This window comes from Entelurus aequoreus, linkage group LG08 (genome assembly GCF_033978785.1).
Source record: "Entelurus aequoreus isolate RoL-2023_Sb linkage group LG08, RoL_Eaeq_v1.1, whole genome shotgun sequence".
NCBI classification, from domain to species: Eukaryota; Metazoa; Chordata; class Actinopteri; order Syngnathiformes; family Syngnathidae; genus Entelurus; species Entelurus aequoreus.
In genome coordinates, this window is record NC_084738.1 from 80,594,987 (window position 1) to 80,611,229 (window position 16,243).

General features: G+C 36.7%; 1 protein-coding gene across 1 annotated transcript in view; it reads left to right on the forward strand.

The window, feature by feature from the left end:
* LOC133656337 (kinesin-like protein KIF2A) overlaps positions 1 to 7,615 on the forward strand; it is a 33,569-nt gene extending 25,954 nt beyond the window's left edge. The window contains exons 18-21 of the mRNA XM_062057379.1: positions 1,195 to 1,339; positions 1,420 to 1,521; positions 3,572 to 3,707; positions 3,777 to 7,615. Of these exons, the coding sequence (XP_061913363.1) occupies positions 1,195 to 1,339; positions 1,420 to 1,521; positions 3,572 to 3,707; positions 3,777 to 3,862 (469 nt within the window). The 3' untranslated portion in view covers positions 3,863 to 7,615. The remainder of the gene's footprint in view (positions 1 to 1,194; positions 1,340 to 1,419; positions 1,522 to 3,571; positions 3,708 to 3,776) is intronic.
* Positions 7,616 to 16,243: the final 8,628 nt, after the last annotated feature.

Genomic DNA, 16,243 nt, shown 5'->3' on the forward strand with positions numbered 1-16,243 from the left:
GCTACTCCTTGTCTTGCTGCTACTTCCTGTCCAACCTAATCACACTTCCTGTCTGGTGCCTTTGCGATAACACTACTTAGTTCCACTTCCTGTGCCATCGCACTGCTACTTCCTGTCATGTATCAGTGCTACTCCTTGTCTTGCTGCTACTTCCTGTCCAACCTAATCACACTTCCACTTCCTGTCTGGTGCCTTTGCAATAACACTACTTAGTTCCACTACCTGTCCCATCTCACTGCTACTTCCTGTCATGTATCAGTGCTACTACTTGTCTTGCTGCTACTTCCTGTCCAACCTAATCACACTTCCTGTCTGGTGCCTTTGCGATAACACTACTTAGTTCCACTTCCTGTCCCATCTCACTGCTACTTCCTGTCATGTATCAGTGCTACTGCTTGTCTTGCTGCTACTTCCTGTCCAACCTAATCACACTTCCACTTCCTGTCTGGTGCCTTTGCGATAACACTACTTAGTTCCACTTCCTGTCCCATCTCACTGCTACTTCCTGTCATGTATCAGTGCTACTCCTTGTCTTGCTGCTACTTCCTGTCCAACCTAATCACACTTCCACTTCCTGTCTGGTGCCTTTGCGATAACACTACTTAGTTCCACTTCCTGTCCCATCTCACTGCTACTTCCTGTCATGTATCAGTGCTACTCCTTGTCTTGCTGCTACTTCCTGTCCAACCTAATCACACTTCCTGTCTGGTGCCTTTGCGATAACACTACTTAGTTCCACTTCCTGTGCCATCGCACTGCTACTTCCTGTCATGTATCAGTGCTACTCCTTGTCTTGCTGCTACTTCCTGTCCAACCTAATCATACTTCCACTTCCTGTCTGGTGCCTTTGCAATAACACTACGTAGTTCCACTTCCTGTCCCATCTCACTGCTACTTCCTGTCCAACCTAATCCTACTTCCACTTCCTGTCTGGTGCCTTTGCGATAACACTACTTAGTTCCACTTCCTGTCCCATCGCACTGCTACTTCCTGTCATGTATCAGTGCTACTGCTTGTCTTGCTGCTACTTCCTGTCCAACCTAATCATACTTCCACTTCCTGTTTGGTGCCTTTGCGATAACACTACTTAGTTCCACTTCCTGTCCCATCTCACTGCTACTTCCTGTCATGTATCAGTGCTATTACTTGTCTTACCACGTTGGACGTTCACGCTCGCCCGCTTTGTTTGGCCAGCGTCAAGGAGCTGTCGGTGGAGCCGGCGGCCATGGTGGACGTTCATCTGGAAGGACACGCCAACCAGCTGGAGGTCCTGGAGGCCCAATGGGGCGTAGGGAGTTCTCCGCAAAGAGACGACCTGAAGCTGCTCTGCGAGCAGAACGTGGGTCAAGAAGGCGGGTCCTGGGGTCCAAGGGACGACACTTGATGTAACGCCACACATGTTTTTTGTGGGGTGCGCAGGAAGAGGAGGTTTCCCCGCAGCTCTTCACCTTCCACGAGGCCGTCTCGCAGCTGGTGGAGATGGAGGAGCAGGTTCTGGAGGACCACAGGGCCGTCTTCCAGGTAAGGACCTATGGAGTGACATTACTGCCAAACACACACAAATGTTTTACTCACGCCCGACGATTAGCCAGTAAAAAAACATTTTTTTAATTAAAAAATACATTTTGCAAGAAAAAAAAATAATGTTTGCATAATTACTAAAACAATTTGTAAGTAAAAACAATTTGCAAGTAAAATACAATTTCTGCATTAAAAACATTTTTCACATGTAGAGAAACAATTCTCAAATCTATTTTTCTTCAAAAAAATTAATATTCGCAAGTAAAAAAAAATGTTGTTCTTCAATTAAAAATATTATTTGCTAATAAACAATTTTATCAGATTAAAACAATTGCATGTAAAAAAAAAACGTATCTGCAGAAAAAAAAAACATTTTCTTCAATTAAAAAAACTATTCATACATGAAACAAAATTCTGCAAGTAAAAAAAATAATTCTGCATTAAAAAATGATTCACAAGTAAGGGAACAATTTTTTTTGTTAAAAAAAATGGTTCGCAAGTAAAAAAAAGTTTTTTTTAATTAAAAAATACATTTTGCAAGTAATAAAATTTTTTTTTTATAATTACTAAAACAAATCGTAAGTAAAAAAAAATTTTCAAGTAAAAAAAAAAAAGCACCTAAAATAAAATTTCTGCATTAAAAAAATTACTCACGTGTAGAGAAACAATTCTCAAATCTTTCTTTCTTCAAAAAAATTAATATTCGCGAGTAAAAAAAAAAGTTCTTCAATTAAAAATATTATTCGCTAATACACAATTTTATCAGATTAAAACATTTGCATGTAAAAAAAACGTATCTGCAGGTAATCAATTAAAAAAAGAATTCATATACGTGAAACAAAATTCTGCAAGTAAAAAAAACTATTTGTAAGTAAAAAAAAATTCTGCTTTAAAAAAAATATTCACAAGTAAGGAAACAATTTTATTTCGTTGAAAAATGTTTCGCAAGTAAAAAAAAAAGTTTTTTTTAAAATAAAAAACATTTTGCAAGTAAAAAAAATGAAAAGAAAATTATTTTTTCATAATTACTAAAACAATTCGTAAGTAAAAAAAAATTTGCAAGTAAAAAAAAAATTACAAGTAAAAAAAAAATTGCAGTAAAATTTCTGCATTAAAAAAACTACTCACATGTAGAGAAACAATTCTCAAATCTATTTTTCTTCAAAAAAAATTATATTCGCAAGTCAAAAAAATGTTGTTCTTCAATTAAATATATTATTCGCTAATAAACAATTTTATCAGATTAAAACATTTGCATGTATAAAAAAACATCTACAGGCAAAAAAAAGATTTGCAAGAAAAAAAGAGCATTTTCTTCAATTAAAAAAACTATTAATACGTGAAACAAAATTCTGCAAGTAAAAAAAAATATTTTAAAGTAAAAAAAATAATTCTGCATTAAAAAATTATTTGCAAGTAAGGAAACAATTTTCTTTTGTTAAAAAAAATGGTTCGCAAGTAAATAAACTATTTTCTTTAGTTAAAAATACGATTTTCAAGTAAAAAAAATACATTTTTTTTCTATTAAAAACGATTCACAATTTAAAGTTTTTCTTCAATTAAAAAAAACATTCACAAGTACAAAACCTTTTTTTTTTTTCAATTAAAAAACTCACAAGTTAAAACAATACATATTTTTCAATTAAAAAAGTAACCATTAAAAACAATTCACAAATAAAAGAAAACATGTTCAATCAACAAATGATTCTTAAGTATAAAAGCAATTTTATTCGAGTCAAAACGTTTGGCAGTAAAATTCCACTCTGTGCGATTCACACACACTTGCATTTAGAGCACCCATAATTCGCACCCTACGACATGTTATTTGCGCATGGTGCCGACCGCCAAAAATAAGGGGAAACAAGCTCAACCTGTAAGCTAACTTGTAAGTTAGGTATCTTTTCCTGTTTTTTGACTTCTTTTTTTTTAATTGATTACTTGCGAAACATTGGGCGTGAGTAAAAATATTTTGTGTGTGTGTTTGTGGAGTTTTGTCTGTAATTTCACTCCAAAAGGAGGCTTTTATCGGTATGACCGGTTTGCACTTCAGGAGTCCATTCGCTGCCTGGAGGACGAGAAGGTCCTGCTGGAAATGACGGAGGAGGTGGACTACGACGTGGAGTCCTACGCCACGCAGCTGGAACAGATTCTGGACCAGAAGATCGACATCCTGACCGAACTGAGAGGTAAATGGGGGGAAAAAAGCGTCTTCTTTCCGTGCGGGTGTTTGAGCGTCTGGAGCTGTTGTCTTGCAGACAAGGTCAAGTCCTTCCGCTGCACGCTGCAGGAGGAGGAGCAAGCTAGCAAACAAATCACCCCCAAGAGGCCTCGTGCACTTTAGACACACCAAAGACCCAAAGGAAGGCCAGGACCTCGCCCAGATTTAAGAGCTCCAGTCGTCTTCTGTGCGTGGTCTCGTCAACACCTCATTGCTGGGCATCATCTTGCCCTGCTGTCCTCCGTGTTTGACTTATTCTTTGTTTTTCCCCACTAACCGGAGAAAAAAAAAAAAGGTACTGGATTTGTACGTTAAAACTGCGAGCGGCGTTGAACATATCGGTGGAAAACATGACCTGCCAACGAGGAAAAGGGGGAAAGCAAATACAGTGGCACCTCGATTTACCAACTTGATTGGTTCTGGAACAGGGTTTGTAAAAGGAAAAGTTTGTATAGTGAAACAGAGTTCTCCGTAAGAAACGATGTAAATATGATTAATGGGTTCCAAAAGTCCATATTTTAGTGACCGTTTGTACACTTTGAACTAGGGTTGTACGGTATACCGGTACTAGTATAGTACCGTGATACTAATTAATCATATTCGGTACTATACCGCCTCTAAAAAGTACCGGTACACCCCTCCCCCCATCCTTTTTTTAACGGGCATGACAGCGCGTCGTCGTCACGTGGTGACATTGCTGGTTTTTACGAGCAGAGGAGCATGTTGGGCAGCGCGCACACACAGAGTACTTACAAGCAGACACAGTGTGTAGACAGAAAAGGGAGAACGGACGCATTTTGGCGTAAAAAGTAAAGATAAAGGTGAAGTTATAACACTGACACACCCTCAGGGAGAGCTAGCTAGCGGCTAACATCCATCCTCAGTGTTTTAGCTACTTTTAAATCACTAATCCTGACCTCCATGGTGACAAAGAACGTTTCTTACAAGTACCATTATCACTGGAGGACGAGGAATAGCTCTAAACATGCTTCACTACACAATGTAGGAGAATACAATAGCTCACCCATGTAAACAAATGCCATGGGTGGATCTACACCTGACATCCACTGTAATGATATCAAGTATCTAGTCGATACTACTATGATTACATCGATATTTTTTATCGTCACAAAATATTTTTTTCCTTTATTTAAAGTGTATTTTATTTTTATAAAGTCAGTAAATACGTCCCTGCACACATGAGGACTTTGAATATGACCAATGTATGATCCTGTAACTACTTGGTATCGGATCCATACCTAAATGTGTGGTATCATCCAAAACTAATGTAAAGTATCAAAGAAGAGAAGAACAAGTGATTATTACATTTTAACAGAAGTGTAGATAGAACATGTTGAAACAGAAAATAAGCAGATATTAACAGTAAACGAACAAGTGGATTAATAATCCATTATTACAGTTTGTCCCTCATAATGTGTACAAAATAATAGGTGTATAAATGACACAATATGTTACTGCATACGTCAGCAGACTAATTAGGAGTCTTTGTTGGTTTACTTACTACTAAAAGACAAGTTGTGTAGTATGTTCACTATTTTATTTAAGCACTAAATTACAATAATATGGTTCCCTATATTTAGAAAAGTATCAAAATATATTTTGGTACCGGTATCAAAATATTAGGATCGGGACAACCCTACTTTGAACTTGATTGATTGATTGATTGAGACTTTTATCAGTAGGTTGCACAGTGAAGTACATCTTCCGTACAATTGACCACTAAATGGTAACACCCGAATAAGTTTTTCAACTTGTTTGAGTCGGGGTCCACTTAAATTGATTCATGATACAGATATATACTATCAGATATATGCTATCATCATAATACAGTTATCACACAAGATAATCACATTGAATTATTTACATTATTTACAAACATGAAGTGCTTTACACGACTGCATAACAAACTAACATAACAAAGGAGTAATGAATCCACTTTCTATTTATTAACAAACCTAAACAACAACAACAACAAGCTAAACTGGGCCGTATGCGCTGCTTCGCCAACACGTGCACACACACACAAGTCCCTTTGGTGCCTTCACAGACAATCAGAAATCACAAAAATCCTTCAATTTAACAAGAATATTGCTACAATAATAAACATTTATAAACATCGGCAAAGGAGGAGCGGACATGAAAGGAGCAGGCCAAGGCGGAGAACAGGGGGCGGGGCCTTAAAAAGGTGCTGCTGAACAGCTCTTCTCGCCGCTGTGAAATAAGTCTGCTTTGGCATTTTTTTCCAGAAAAGTTCGGTCTCATCACAATTACCGTATTTTTCAAATTATAGAGCGCACCAGCATATCATTTTAGAATAAAAAAATATGTTTACATTTATCAGCCGCAGATATATACGTTGTGAAATGAGTTATTTACGCAGAAGCATTTTGTAAACGTTTATTCACACACCGTAATTGTTCCCAAACGATGTCTGTAACACGGCAGTAAAACGGCTGATCAAACAAAACAGAGGTCATCGTCATTAACCTGCTCTCCAATCAGCTAAACAGACTCAATAACTCTACGGTGACGTTATGAAACTGAAACATTACAAAAAGTTGTAAGTTAATAATACTAACACAGACACTCGTTGACGTGTTAGCATATTAGCTAATGCTAACATTACCATAGCGCGTACAAATATGCATGAAAACACTCCTACAGACATCACACATGGGACGCTTTAGTAAGTAAGAATTGTTTTAGTTATATTGTAAAACTTACAAACGTTGCTTGGAGTGATAAGTCAAGAATCCACACAAGTAGCAACGCTATGGACGGCTACAATTGTACTTCCGGTAGGTTTAAAAAAAAAATAAAAGTCTGCACAGCTAACTCGTCCAAAAGATGGCGCCATAGCACAAACAATAACACACCTTTTTAGTGTATTTGCTTGTTTTTTTTCCCAACTATTTACATTAGGAAGAAAAATCCATAAATTAGCTGCACCGTTTTAAGAGGCCGCAGGGTTCAAAGCATAGGAAAAAAGTAGCGGCTTACAGTCCGGAATTTACGGTAGAACGCCAATTCTTCCATACTTGCGAGCACCATTATTGTACTCTTTGCTAATAGTATTTATTTATTTATTTATTTTAACTCCACAACGATTTCCTCTTTCTTTCCACGCTGGTCTGTTGTCTTTTTGGGACTCATATTGAGTTAGCAAAATGGACAAAACTTGTCAAAATGTGAAAAAAAAACACAGCGACGTGGAGGGCTCCGCCTCCCCAAAGCTGCTGCGCCCTGCTTTTTGCCTGCAGGCGCATGTCAAAAGGAAAGGACGGAGCGTCGGTACAGAGAGACACGGTTCGCACACACGGAGCTCGCAAGGTTCGTAAATCGAGGTTTTACTGTATTTCAACGTTAGCATGTTTTTCTGTTCTTTTTTAAATGTCATTCTTAGCCGTGTATCCTAACAATGTCTTGGACCAGCAGTCGTTTACACCCCCCTCCCCTCCTGTATTGTATCGGCTCGGCTCACTGGGAAGACTAGAAACAGCACCCGGTCAATAGTGAGTAGAGTCGTGACTACTCGGTACCAGGCAGTAAAAAAAAAAAAGGGTGTATTTATGTATGCAACGTGAAGTTTTTTTAGTCACTTTTATAACGACGCGTGCAGGGGAGGGACATTAGGTTTAAGTGATTTACAAAAACAACAAGGTAAGAGCCAGAAAAGAGCCACTGTGTTTAATTTATATTGTCCGTCATTGGTGAGCTTCGAACTCGCACTGCATCTATTGGCCACTGGGGGTCGCTGTAATCAAACATTTTCACACAGTCCAATAAAATGTCATTTGCTATAATAAAAAAAGAAACTTGGCTTAAATGTTAATGACTTACTGCACATTTCATTTCTTTAAACCACGATTCACAAGTAAAAAAATTATATTTTTTTCAATTAAAAACCATGCACAAGTTAAAAACGTTTTTTTTCAATTAACAAAACGATTCACAAGTTTAAAAAAGTTATTTTTCCCAATTACCGGTACAAAATACTTTTTTTTCCAAATAAAAAACTAAATTAAAGTTCTAAAAAACATTTGTTTCAATGAAAAACGATTCACAAGTTTAAAAAAAGTTTGTCTTTAACTAAAAAAGTACAAAAAGTTTTTGTTTTCCAATTAAAAAACGATTCCCAAGTTAAAAATGTTTTTCTTCAATTAAAAAAACGATTCACAATTACAAAAAAATGTTTTCCAATTAAAAAACAATTCACAGGTTAAAAAAAACGTTTTCCAATAAAAAACGATTCACAAGTTTAAAAAAAGTTTGTCTTCAAATAAAAAAAGGATTCACAAGTACAAAAAGTTTTTGTTTTCCAATTAAAAAACGATTCACAAGTTAAAAATGTTTTTCTTCAATTAAAAAAACGATTCACAATTACAAAAACCTTCTTTTTTTTCAATTAAAAAAACTATTCACAAGTTAAAAAAAAAAAATTCAATAAAAAACGATTCCCAAGTTTTAAAAAAAAGTTTTTCTTCAATTAAAAAAACGATTCACAAGTACAAAAAGTTTTTGTTTTCAAATTGAAAAACGATTCACAAGTTAAAAAAAAAAGTTTTCAATTAAAAACAATTCACAGGTTTAGAAAAAGTTTTTCTTCAGATTAAAAAAACGATTCACAAGTAAAAAAAATAAATAAAAAATTTTGTTTTATTAAATCCGATTCACATGTTAAAAAAGTTTTTCTTCAGTTAAAAAAAGTACAAAAAACTTTTTTTTTTCCAATTAAAAAACGATTTACAAGTACCAAAAACTTTTTTTTCATTTAAAAACTATTTACAAGTTTAAAAAACGTTGACTTAATGCACATTTTCATTTCTTTAAACCGCGATTCACGAGTAAAAAAAAACCTTTTTTTTTTCTTTTAAAAAAGATTCACAAGTTTAAAAAGTTTTTCTTCAATTAAAGGCCTACTGAAAGCCACTACTACCGACCACGCAGTCTGATAGTTTATATATCAATGATGAAATCTTAACATTGCAACACATGCCAATACGGCCGGGTTAACTTATAAAGTGACATTTTAAATTTCCCGCTAAACTTCCAGTTGAAAACGTCTTTGTATGATGACGTATGCGCGTGACGTCACTAGTTAAACGGAAGTATTGGTACACCTTTGAATCCAATACAAAAAAGCTCTGTTTTCATCTCAAAATTCCACAGTATTCTGGACATCTGTGTTGGTGAATCTTTTGCAATTTGTTCAATGAACAATGGAGATAGCAAAGAAGAAAGCTGTAGGTGGGAAGCGGTGTATTAGCGTCCGGCTGCAGCAACACAAACACGTAGCCGGTGTTTCATTGTTTACATTCCCGAAAGATGACAGTCAAGCTTTACCATTGGCCTGTGGAGAACTGGGACAACAGAGACTCTTACCAGGAGGACTTTGAGTTGGATAGCAGACGCGGTACCGTGAGTACGCAGCTGCGGCTTCCAAACATTTGATCGCTTGCCCGTACGTGCGTGCCGCTATGTGCACGTCACGTACGTAACTTTGGGGAAATATATGTGCTGTATGAACTTTGGGGAGGTGAACGGTACTTTGGGCTGTGGGATTGAGTGTGTTGTGCGGGTGTTTGATTTATATTGGCGGGTTATATGGACGAGAGTGGGAGGTGTTTGTTAGGCGGGATTAATTTGTGGCATATTAAATATAAGCCTGGTTGTGTTGTGGCTAATAGAGTATATATATGTCTTGTGTTTATTTACTGTTTTAGTCATTCCCAGCTGAATATCAGGTCCCACCCGCCTCTCACAGCATCTTCCCTATCTGAATCTCTTCCACTGCCCTCTAGTCCTTAACTCTCACTTTCCTCATCCACAAATCTTTCATCCTCGCTCAAATTAATGGGGAAATCGTCGCTCTCGCTGCTGGTGGCCATGATTGTAAACAATGTGCAGATGTGAAGAGCTCCACAACCGGTGACGTCACGCGCATATCGTCTGCTACTTCCGGTACGGGCAAAGCTTTTTTTTTTATCAGCGACCAAAAGTTGCGAACTTTATCGTCAATGTTCTCTACTAAATCCTTTCAGCAAAAAATATGGCAATATCGCGAAATGATCAAGTATGACACATAGAATGGACCTGCTATCCCCGTTTAAATAAGAAAATCGCATTTCAGTAGGCCTTTAAAAAAACGATTCACAAGTACAAAAAACTTTTTTTTCCCAATCAGAAAAACGATTTACAAGTACAAAAAACGTTATTCTTCAATTAAAAAAACGACTCACAAGTACTATATAGGCATACCTTGGTAAAATGTCTCCTCTTTAGTTTTGGGTGTACATTAGGCTGCTAAACATACTCTACTTATTTTCAGCAGTATAACCATTGCTAGCTTTGGTTGTAGTTGGTTTTAGTCTTTGTTTTATGATAGTACTGACATAACCATATGATTGTTGTGATATTGTACGCAGGCATGACCTAATTCTTCCTGGAAATAGCCTCATTTTTGTGTAAAATGTGTTGTTATTGCCAAAAGGCTTGTCTATTCAGCTACTCTAGTCCCAGGACCTCAACTCCTAGTAAGAGGCAGTGGAAGTGTGAAGTTCCTTGGAGTAGACCAGTCCATCCAGCTGGATTGGGCTGCATATCTGGCAACCTCAGTCAGGAAGACAGGGAGGGGACTACAGAATTTTGACCGGGATTGCAGTACCATTTCTGGCCACATTATCACATATGGCTCCTTTAACATAAGACAGAAGAGCCATGTTTGTTTACATTCATCCTCCCATTAAGACACAGGTGTCAAAGTGGTTTTCACTCAGAGCCACATTGCAGTTATGCTTCTAACAGTGACTACTATTATTACACCATTTTTCTCAGTGGCCTAGTGGTTAGAGTGTCCGCCCTGAGATGGGTAGGTCGTGAGTTCAAACCCTGGTCGAGTCATACCAAAGACTATAAAAATGGGAGCCATTACCTCCCTGCTTGGCACTCAGCATCAAGGGTTGGAATTGGGGGTTAAATCACCAAAAATGATTCCCGGGCGCGGCCACCGCTGATGCCCACTGCTCCCCTCACCTACCAGGGGGTGATCAAGGGTGATGGGTCAAATGTAGAGGACAAATTTCACCACACCTAGTGTGTGTGTGTGACTATCGCATACTTGCCAACCCTCCCGTTTTTACCGGGAGACTCCCGGTATTCAGCGCCTCTCCCGATAACCTCCCGGCAGAAATTTTCTCCCGACAAACTCCCGGTATTCAGCCGGAGCTGGAGGCCACGCCCCGTCCAGCTCAATGCGGACCTGTTCTCACGTCCGCTTTCCCACAATATAAACAGCTTGCCTGCCCAATGACGTCGTAACTGTAGAATGATCGAGGGCGAGTTCTTGGTTTCTTATGTGGGTTTATTGTTAGGCAGTTTCATTAACGTCCTCCCAGCGCGGTAACAATACACAACAACAGCAGTCACGTTTAGTCTACCGTAAAGCAGTTTGTCTGCCGTAAAACAGCAATGTTGCGACACTCTTAAACAGGACAATACTGCCATCTACTGGATAGCCTCCAGAACACTGAAATTCAAGTATTTATTTTATTTATATGTATAATAAAATAAATATATATATATATATATATATAGCTAGAATTCACTGAAAGTCAAGTATTTCATACATACATATATATATATATATATATATATATATATATATATATATATATATATATATATATATATATATATATATATATATATATATATATATATATATATATATATATAATATATATATATAAGTGCTGGATACCGTGGTAGAGCGTAATATGTATGTGTGGGGAAAAAGACTCAATCCTTGAGGAAACCCCTCATGAAACAGGCCTGTAGAGATGAAATAGTCTTGTGATTTTTTTCCCACACATACACACACATTATATATATATATATATATATATATATATATATATATATATATATATATATATATATATATATATATATATATATATATATATATATATATATATACATATATATATATATATACATATATATATATATATATATATATATATATGAAATACTAGCTTAAATATATTCCCCTCTTAACCACACCCCCAACCACACCCCCTCACCCCCTCACCCCCCACTATCGGAGGTCTCAAGGTTGGCAAGTATGAACTATCATTGGTACTTTAACTTAATTAGTTGATTTCTTTTAAACTAAAATGTTTAAAAAAATATGGTAAGTTGCAATAATTTCACCTCAAAATGTAGTGTATATTACTGTAAATGGAAAAACCGTACTGCAGTTTTTATGGTTAAAAAAAGGCAGCTCAGTTGCCAGAATTTTACTGTAAAATGTACATTTGTTTTTTTTAACTATAAATTAAAAAAATTCCAGTAAAATGTGTTTGTTTGTTTTTACCGCAAATAAACAAGTGTACATTTTTGGGTGTATTACTGTAAATGCCAAAACGGCACCACAGTTTATTACAGTAAAAGAAGTACTGTTTTTTTCCATTAAGAGAAAAATGCTGTAAAAAAAAACGGTAAATTTCACAATAAAATCTATTGCTGCTTTTACATTGCACAATTTGATGGATAACTTGCTTTGAAATAATTATTATTAGCATTTATTTCTATTTAAAAAATGCTTTAAAATGTTTGATAATATATTTTTGCATAAATAGACAATATTTAAGTTTACATAATTTGCGATGACATGGAGTACTTTTTTTTCTCTTCCTCCCAAAATAGAAAGAAAGAATACATTTAGTAAGAAAAGTTACAGTACTTTATTAATACGTATTATTTCCAGGCTTTCGGGGGCCAAATAAAATGAAGAGCTGGCAATGCGTCAACTGGCCTGTGGGGGTCGCTGCAACCCAGCATTTCCTCACACACTCATAATCAAACAAAAATGTCATTTGTTGTCATAAAAAAAAGCTACTTCTTGTGGTTGGACGTGTTTATTAACTTCTCTATTACATCATTTCTATTGTAATCCCATGTGAGCGTAAAAGAAGCAGAATATTGAGTGTAGGAGCACTCCAGAAAGCCAGGCTTGTGCCAAAATAATGAGTGTGAAATATGATGGAATACAGATTTAATGGACAACATAGTAGACCATTAGTTTTTTCCCATGGTCATTGCAACCTGCTTTACACCTCCATTGTGCAGCTGGGAAAGTTTTGCTAAATTCAGTAAAAAAATGTAAAGATGTGCCTCCTCTACCTTGCTCTCTAACAGACAATGATGCTACATATTTCAAATGTACAGTATATATATTATATATAATCACCTGAAATGTATAGTAACCCTACATTATACATCTTTACAGTATGTACAGTATGACGGCCGTCCCGTCAAAGTGTCCACTCGGCAAACAAAGAAAATTTGACTTCCTTTTTTTTTTTTGTTGTTGCCCTTTCTTCGTAAATCCTGTACAATAACTCGGCACTCAAGTCCAAATAAATATCCACTATTTGGCACATTTAAACACACCATCCTCCTCCCGCCAGCTTGTGTTTTGGCCTCATTCCTGTGAGAATCCTGCGTGTGACTGACGCATTACCCGTGACGAGCTGCAGCGTGCTCAAACAACCAGCAGGTGGCATCTGTGAGCAGGTAGTACTGTATCATCTCTTTCTCTTCCAGACTGCGCTCGCAAAAACTGACCCACTGTCACTCTCTAAATAAATTCATTTAAATAGAAAAAAAGACATGCACGATAAGGTTGTTTTTTTACACGAGCAACACGTAACAATTTTAAAAGTGAGGTTAGGCCGTTGATTTAAATACAGTTTCAAAGAAGAATCATTTGGCTTGTGCGATGGAGTTAGCGGTTAGCGGGGTTACGTTAAGGCGTTTAAAAAGGTACATTTTGTAAGTTTGGACAAGCTAGCACCGGGCCTTGTAATACCACCTTTCTCCTCAGGGGGGGGTGAACAACTTCTCATATGGCATGTTGAAATACAACGCCGATACAGTGAAAATCCTGCATCTGAAGTAAGGCTGGGCGATAAAGCGATATCGATATATTTTGACATTAAAAAAAAAATGCTTTCAATATTTATTGTTTCTTCTTAGTCATAAGAAACCGGAAGTTGCGAAGGCACTCGTTCTCTGGTAACCGAGCATCGCAGGAAGTGAGCACTGATCAGCCAATCAGGGAGCAATGTCAAGTCTGGTTGATTCTTTGCACGGCGACAAAAGAGAAAATAAAAATGCATAAATTGTGGATAAAAGAGAAAAAGTATGGTGGTTTTTTGAATTTTTCAAAAAGGGACCGTAGTCAGACCAACGTGGTCTGTGAATGATGCAAGGCGCTCCTCCCCACCTTAGCCGTGCTCACCCTTTAGAGCACAGCACAGAAAACAGTTCTTCTCAAGTTTCTCTCTGTTTACATTTCCATACTATTTTCTTACACTAATATTAAGGTGTCAAAGTGGTTTTCACTGAGAGCCACATTGCAGTTATGTTTGGCCCCAGAGGGCCGCGTCTAACAGTGACTCCTATTTTTACACAATTTTTCTGTGCAATTTATTAGTACATTTTTTTAGACTAAAAGGTTAAAAAAATATGGTAAATTGCCATAATTTCACCTCAAAGTGTAGTGTATATTACTGTAAATGGAAAATCCGTACTGCTGTTTTTATGGTTAAAAAAAGGCAGCTCAGTTGCCAGAATTTTACTGTAAAATTGCCTTTTTTTTTTTTTTTACTGTAAACAAAAAAAATCCAGTTTCTTTGTTTGTTTGTTTGTTTGTTTGTTTTTTGCCGCAAATCAACAAGTGTACATTTTTGGGTGTATTACTGTAAATGCCAAAACGGCACCACAGTTTATTACAGTAAAAAAAGTTTTTATTTTTTTAAAGTTTTATTTTCTTACACTAATATTAAGCATTTCTGACATATTCCTTATATTGGCACCTTCACTTTAAGAGCTTATTCCAACTATGTGTGTCTAAGGCGTGCCTCTGCCCCGCCCACAAACTTCCAGTACTTAAAAAATTAAAGGTGAAAAAAGAAAAGAAAAAAAGGCTTTGCTACACGTCTGGAAATGCTCTGATGAGTGTCCATCCCTCAGCTACGGACGTGGGAGGTCTAAGTTTGATCGTAGTGTTTTTCTGCTACAAATATGCTAGCCTAGCATGACGTTGTTGTTAAAATGTAATGTTAGCATGTAGCTAACGCAGCTATGCTAACGTGATTTTATGGCCTATTGAAAAATGGGAGAAAAAATACATTAAATTGATTTTTTTTTTTATTTAAAATAGAATAAATGGATAAAATCAATGATTGAGTGTTTTTCATGCAGGTGTTATTTCCTTTTTTCTGCCTTGATAGCTGAGATATAATCAGAGGAAGGTTAATTTTGTTTTAATTTGAAATAAAATTTTTACATTTAATATATTACGTTTTCCTGGTCGCTATATTCAATGGGTCATAAAAAATACCAAAAATGGTCAATATCGACCGATAAAAAACACATAGATTGCGATATATTTTTCAGCCATATCGCCCAGCCCTGATCTAAAATCAAATAGTAGAATGTGGATCCTACTTATCTAGCCGCACGCTGCCGCCCCCTATTGGCGAGGAGTGTAAACAACATGGTGCTAGCTTGTTCCACGCAGTCGTACCTTTCGACATGTCACTGAGGTGGTTTTGCAAGCGGGACACTGGGGGGGACATTTTTAACATTCAAATCTGTAAGTAGCAGCATCATCAGCACATGAAGGGGGAGGAGGGGAAAGACATCGCCACCAGCAGGTAGATCAGAGGTATTGCAAGCTAAAGGGATTGCTGCTGTGGACTGTGTCGGGCGGAGAAAACAAGGTGGAGTGGAAGAAAAGTGGATAAATAAATGTAAGTGTGGAATAAGATGGAGGCAACGAGTGCTATAATCTCTGGCGCACTTTAAGACATGTACAGGGTGGAAGGACCCACATTTATCAGGAAAACTACACTTCAATTTTACGAGGGATAATCACGTTTTGATGGCGGTACAGCGGTGCCTCCACTTAAAGAGATCATTTCTTGCTTTTAGTCGCCATAGCCAACGAAAGCCCGCGAGATCCGCCCAAAACAGACAGTAAAAATGTACGTTTTTATTTAAAAATAGGGGTGTAACTAGAGATGTCCGATATTATCGGCCGATAAATGCTTTAAAATGTAATATTGGAAATTATCGGTATAGTTTTTTTTATTATCGGTATCGTTTTTTTTATTATTAAATCAACATAAAAAACACAAGATACACTTACAATTAGTGCACCAACCCAAAAAACCTCCCTCCCCCATTTACACTCATTCACACAAAAGGGTTGTTTCTTTCTGTTATTAATATTCTGGTTCCTACATTATATATCAATATAAATCAATACAGTCTGCAAGGGATACAGTCCGTAAGCACACATGATTGTGCGTGCTGCTGCTCCACTAATAGTACTAACCTTTAACAGTTCATTTGACTCATTTTCATTAATTACTAGTTTCTATGTAACTGTTTTTATATTGTTTTACTTTC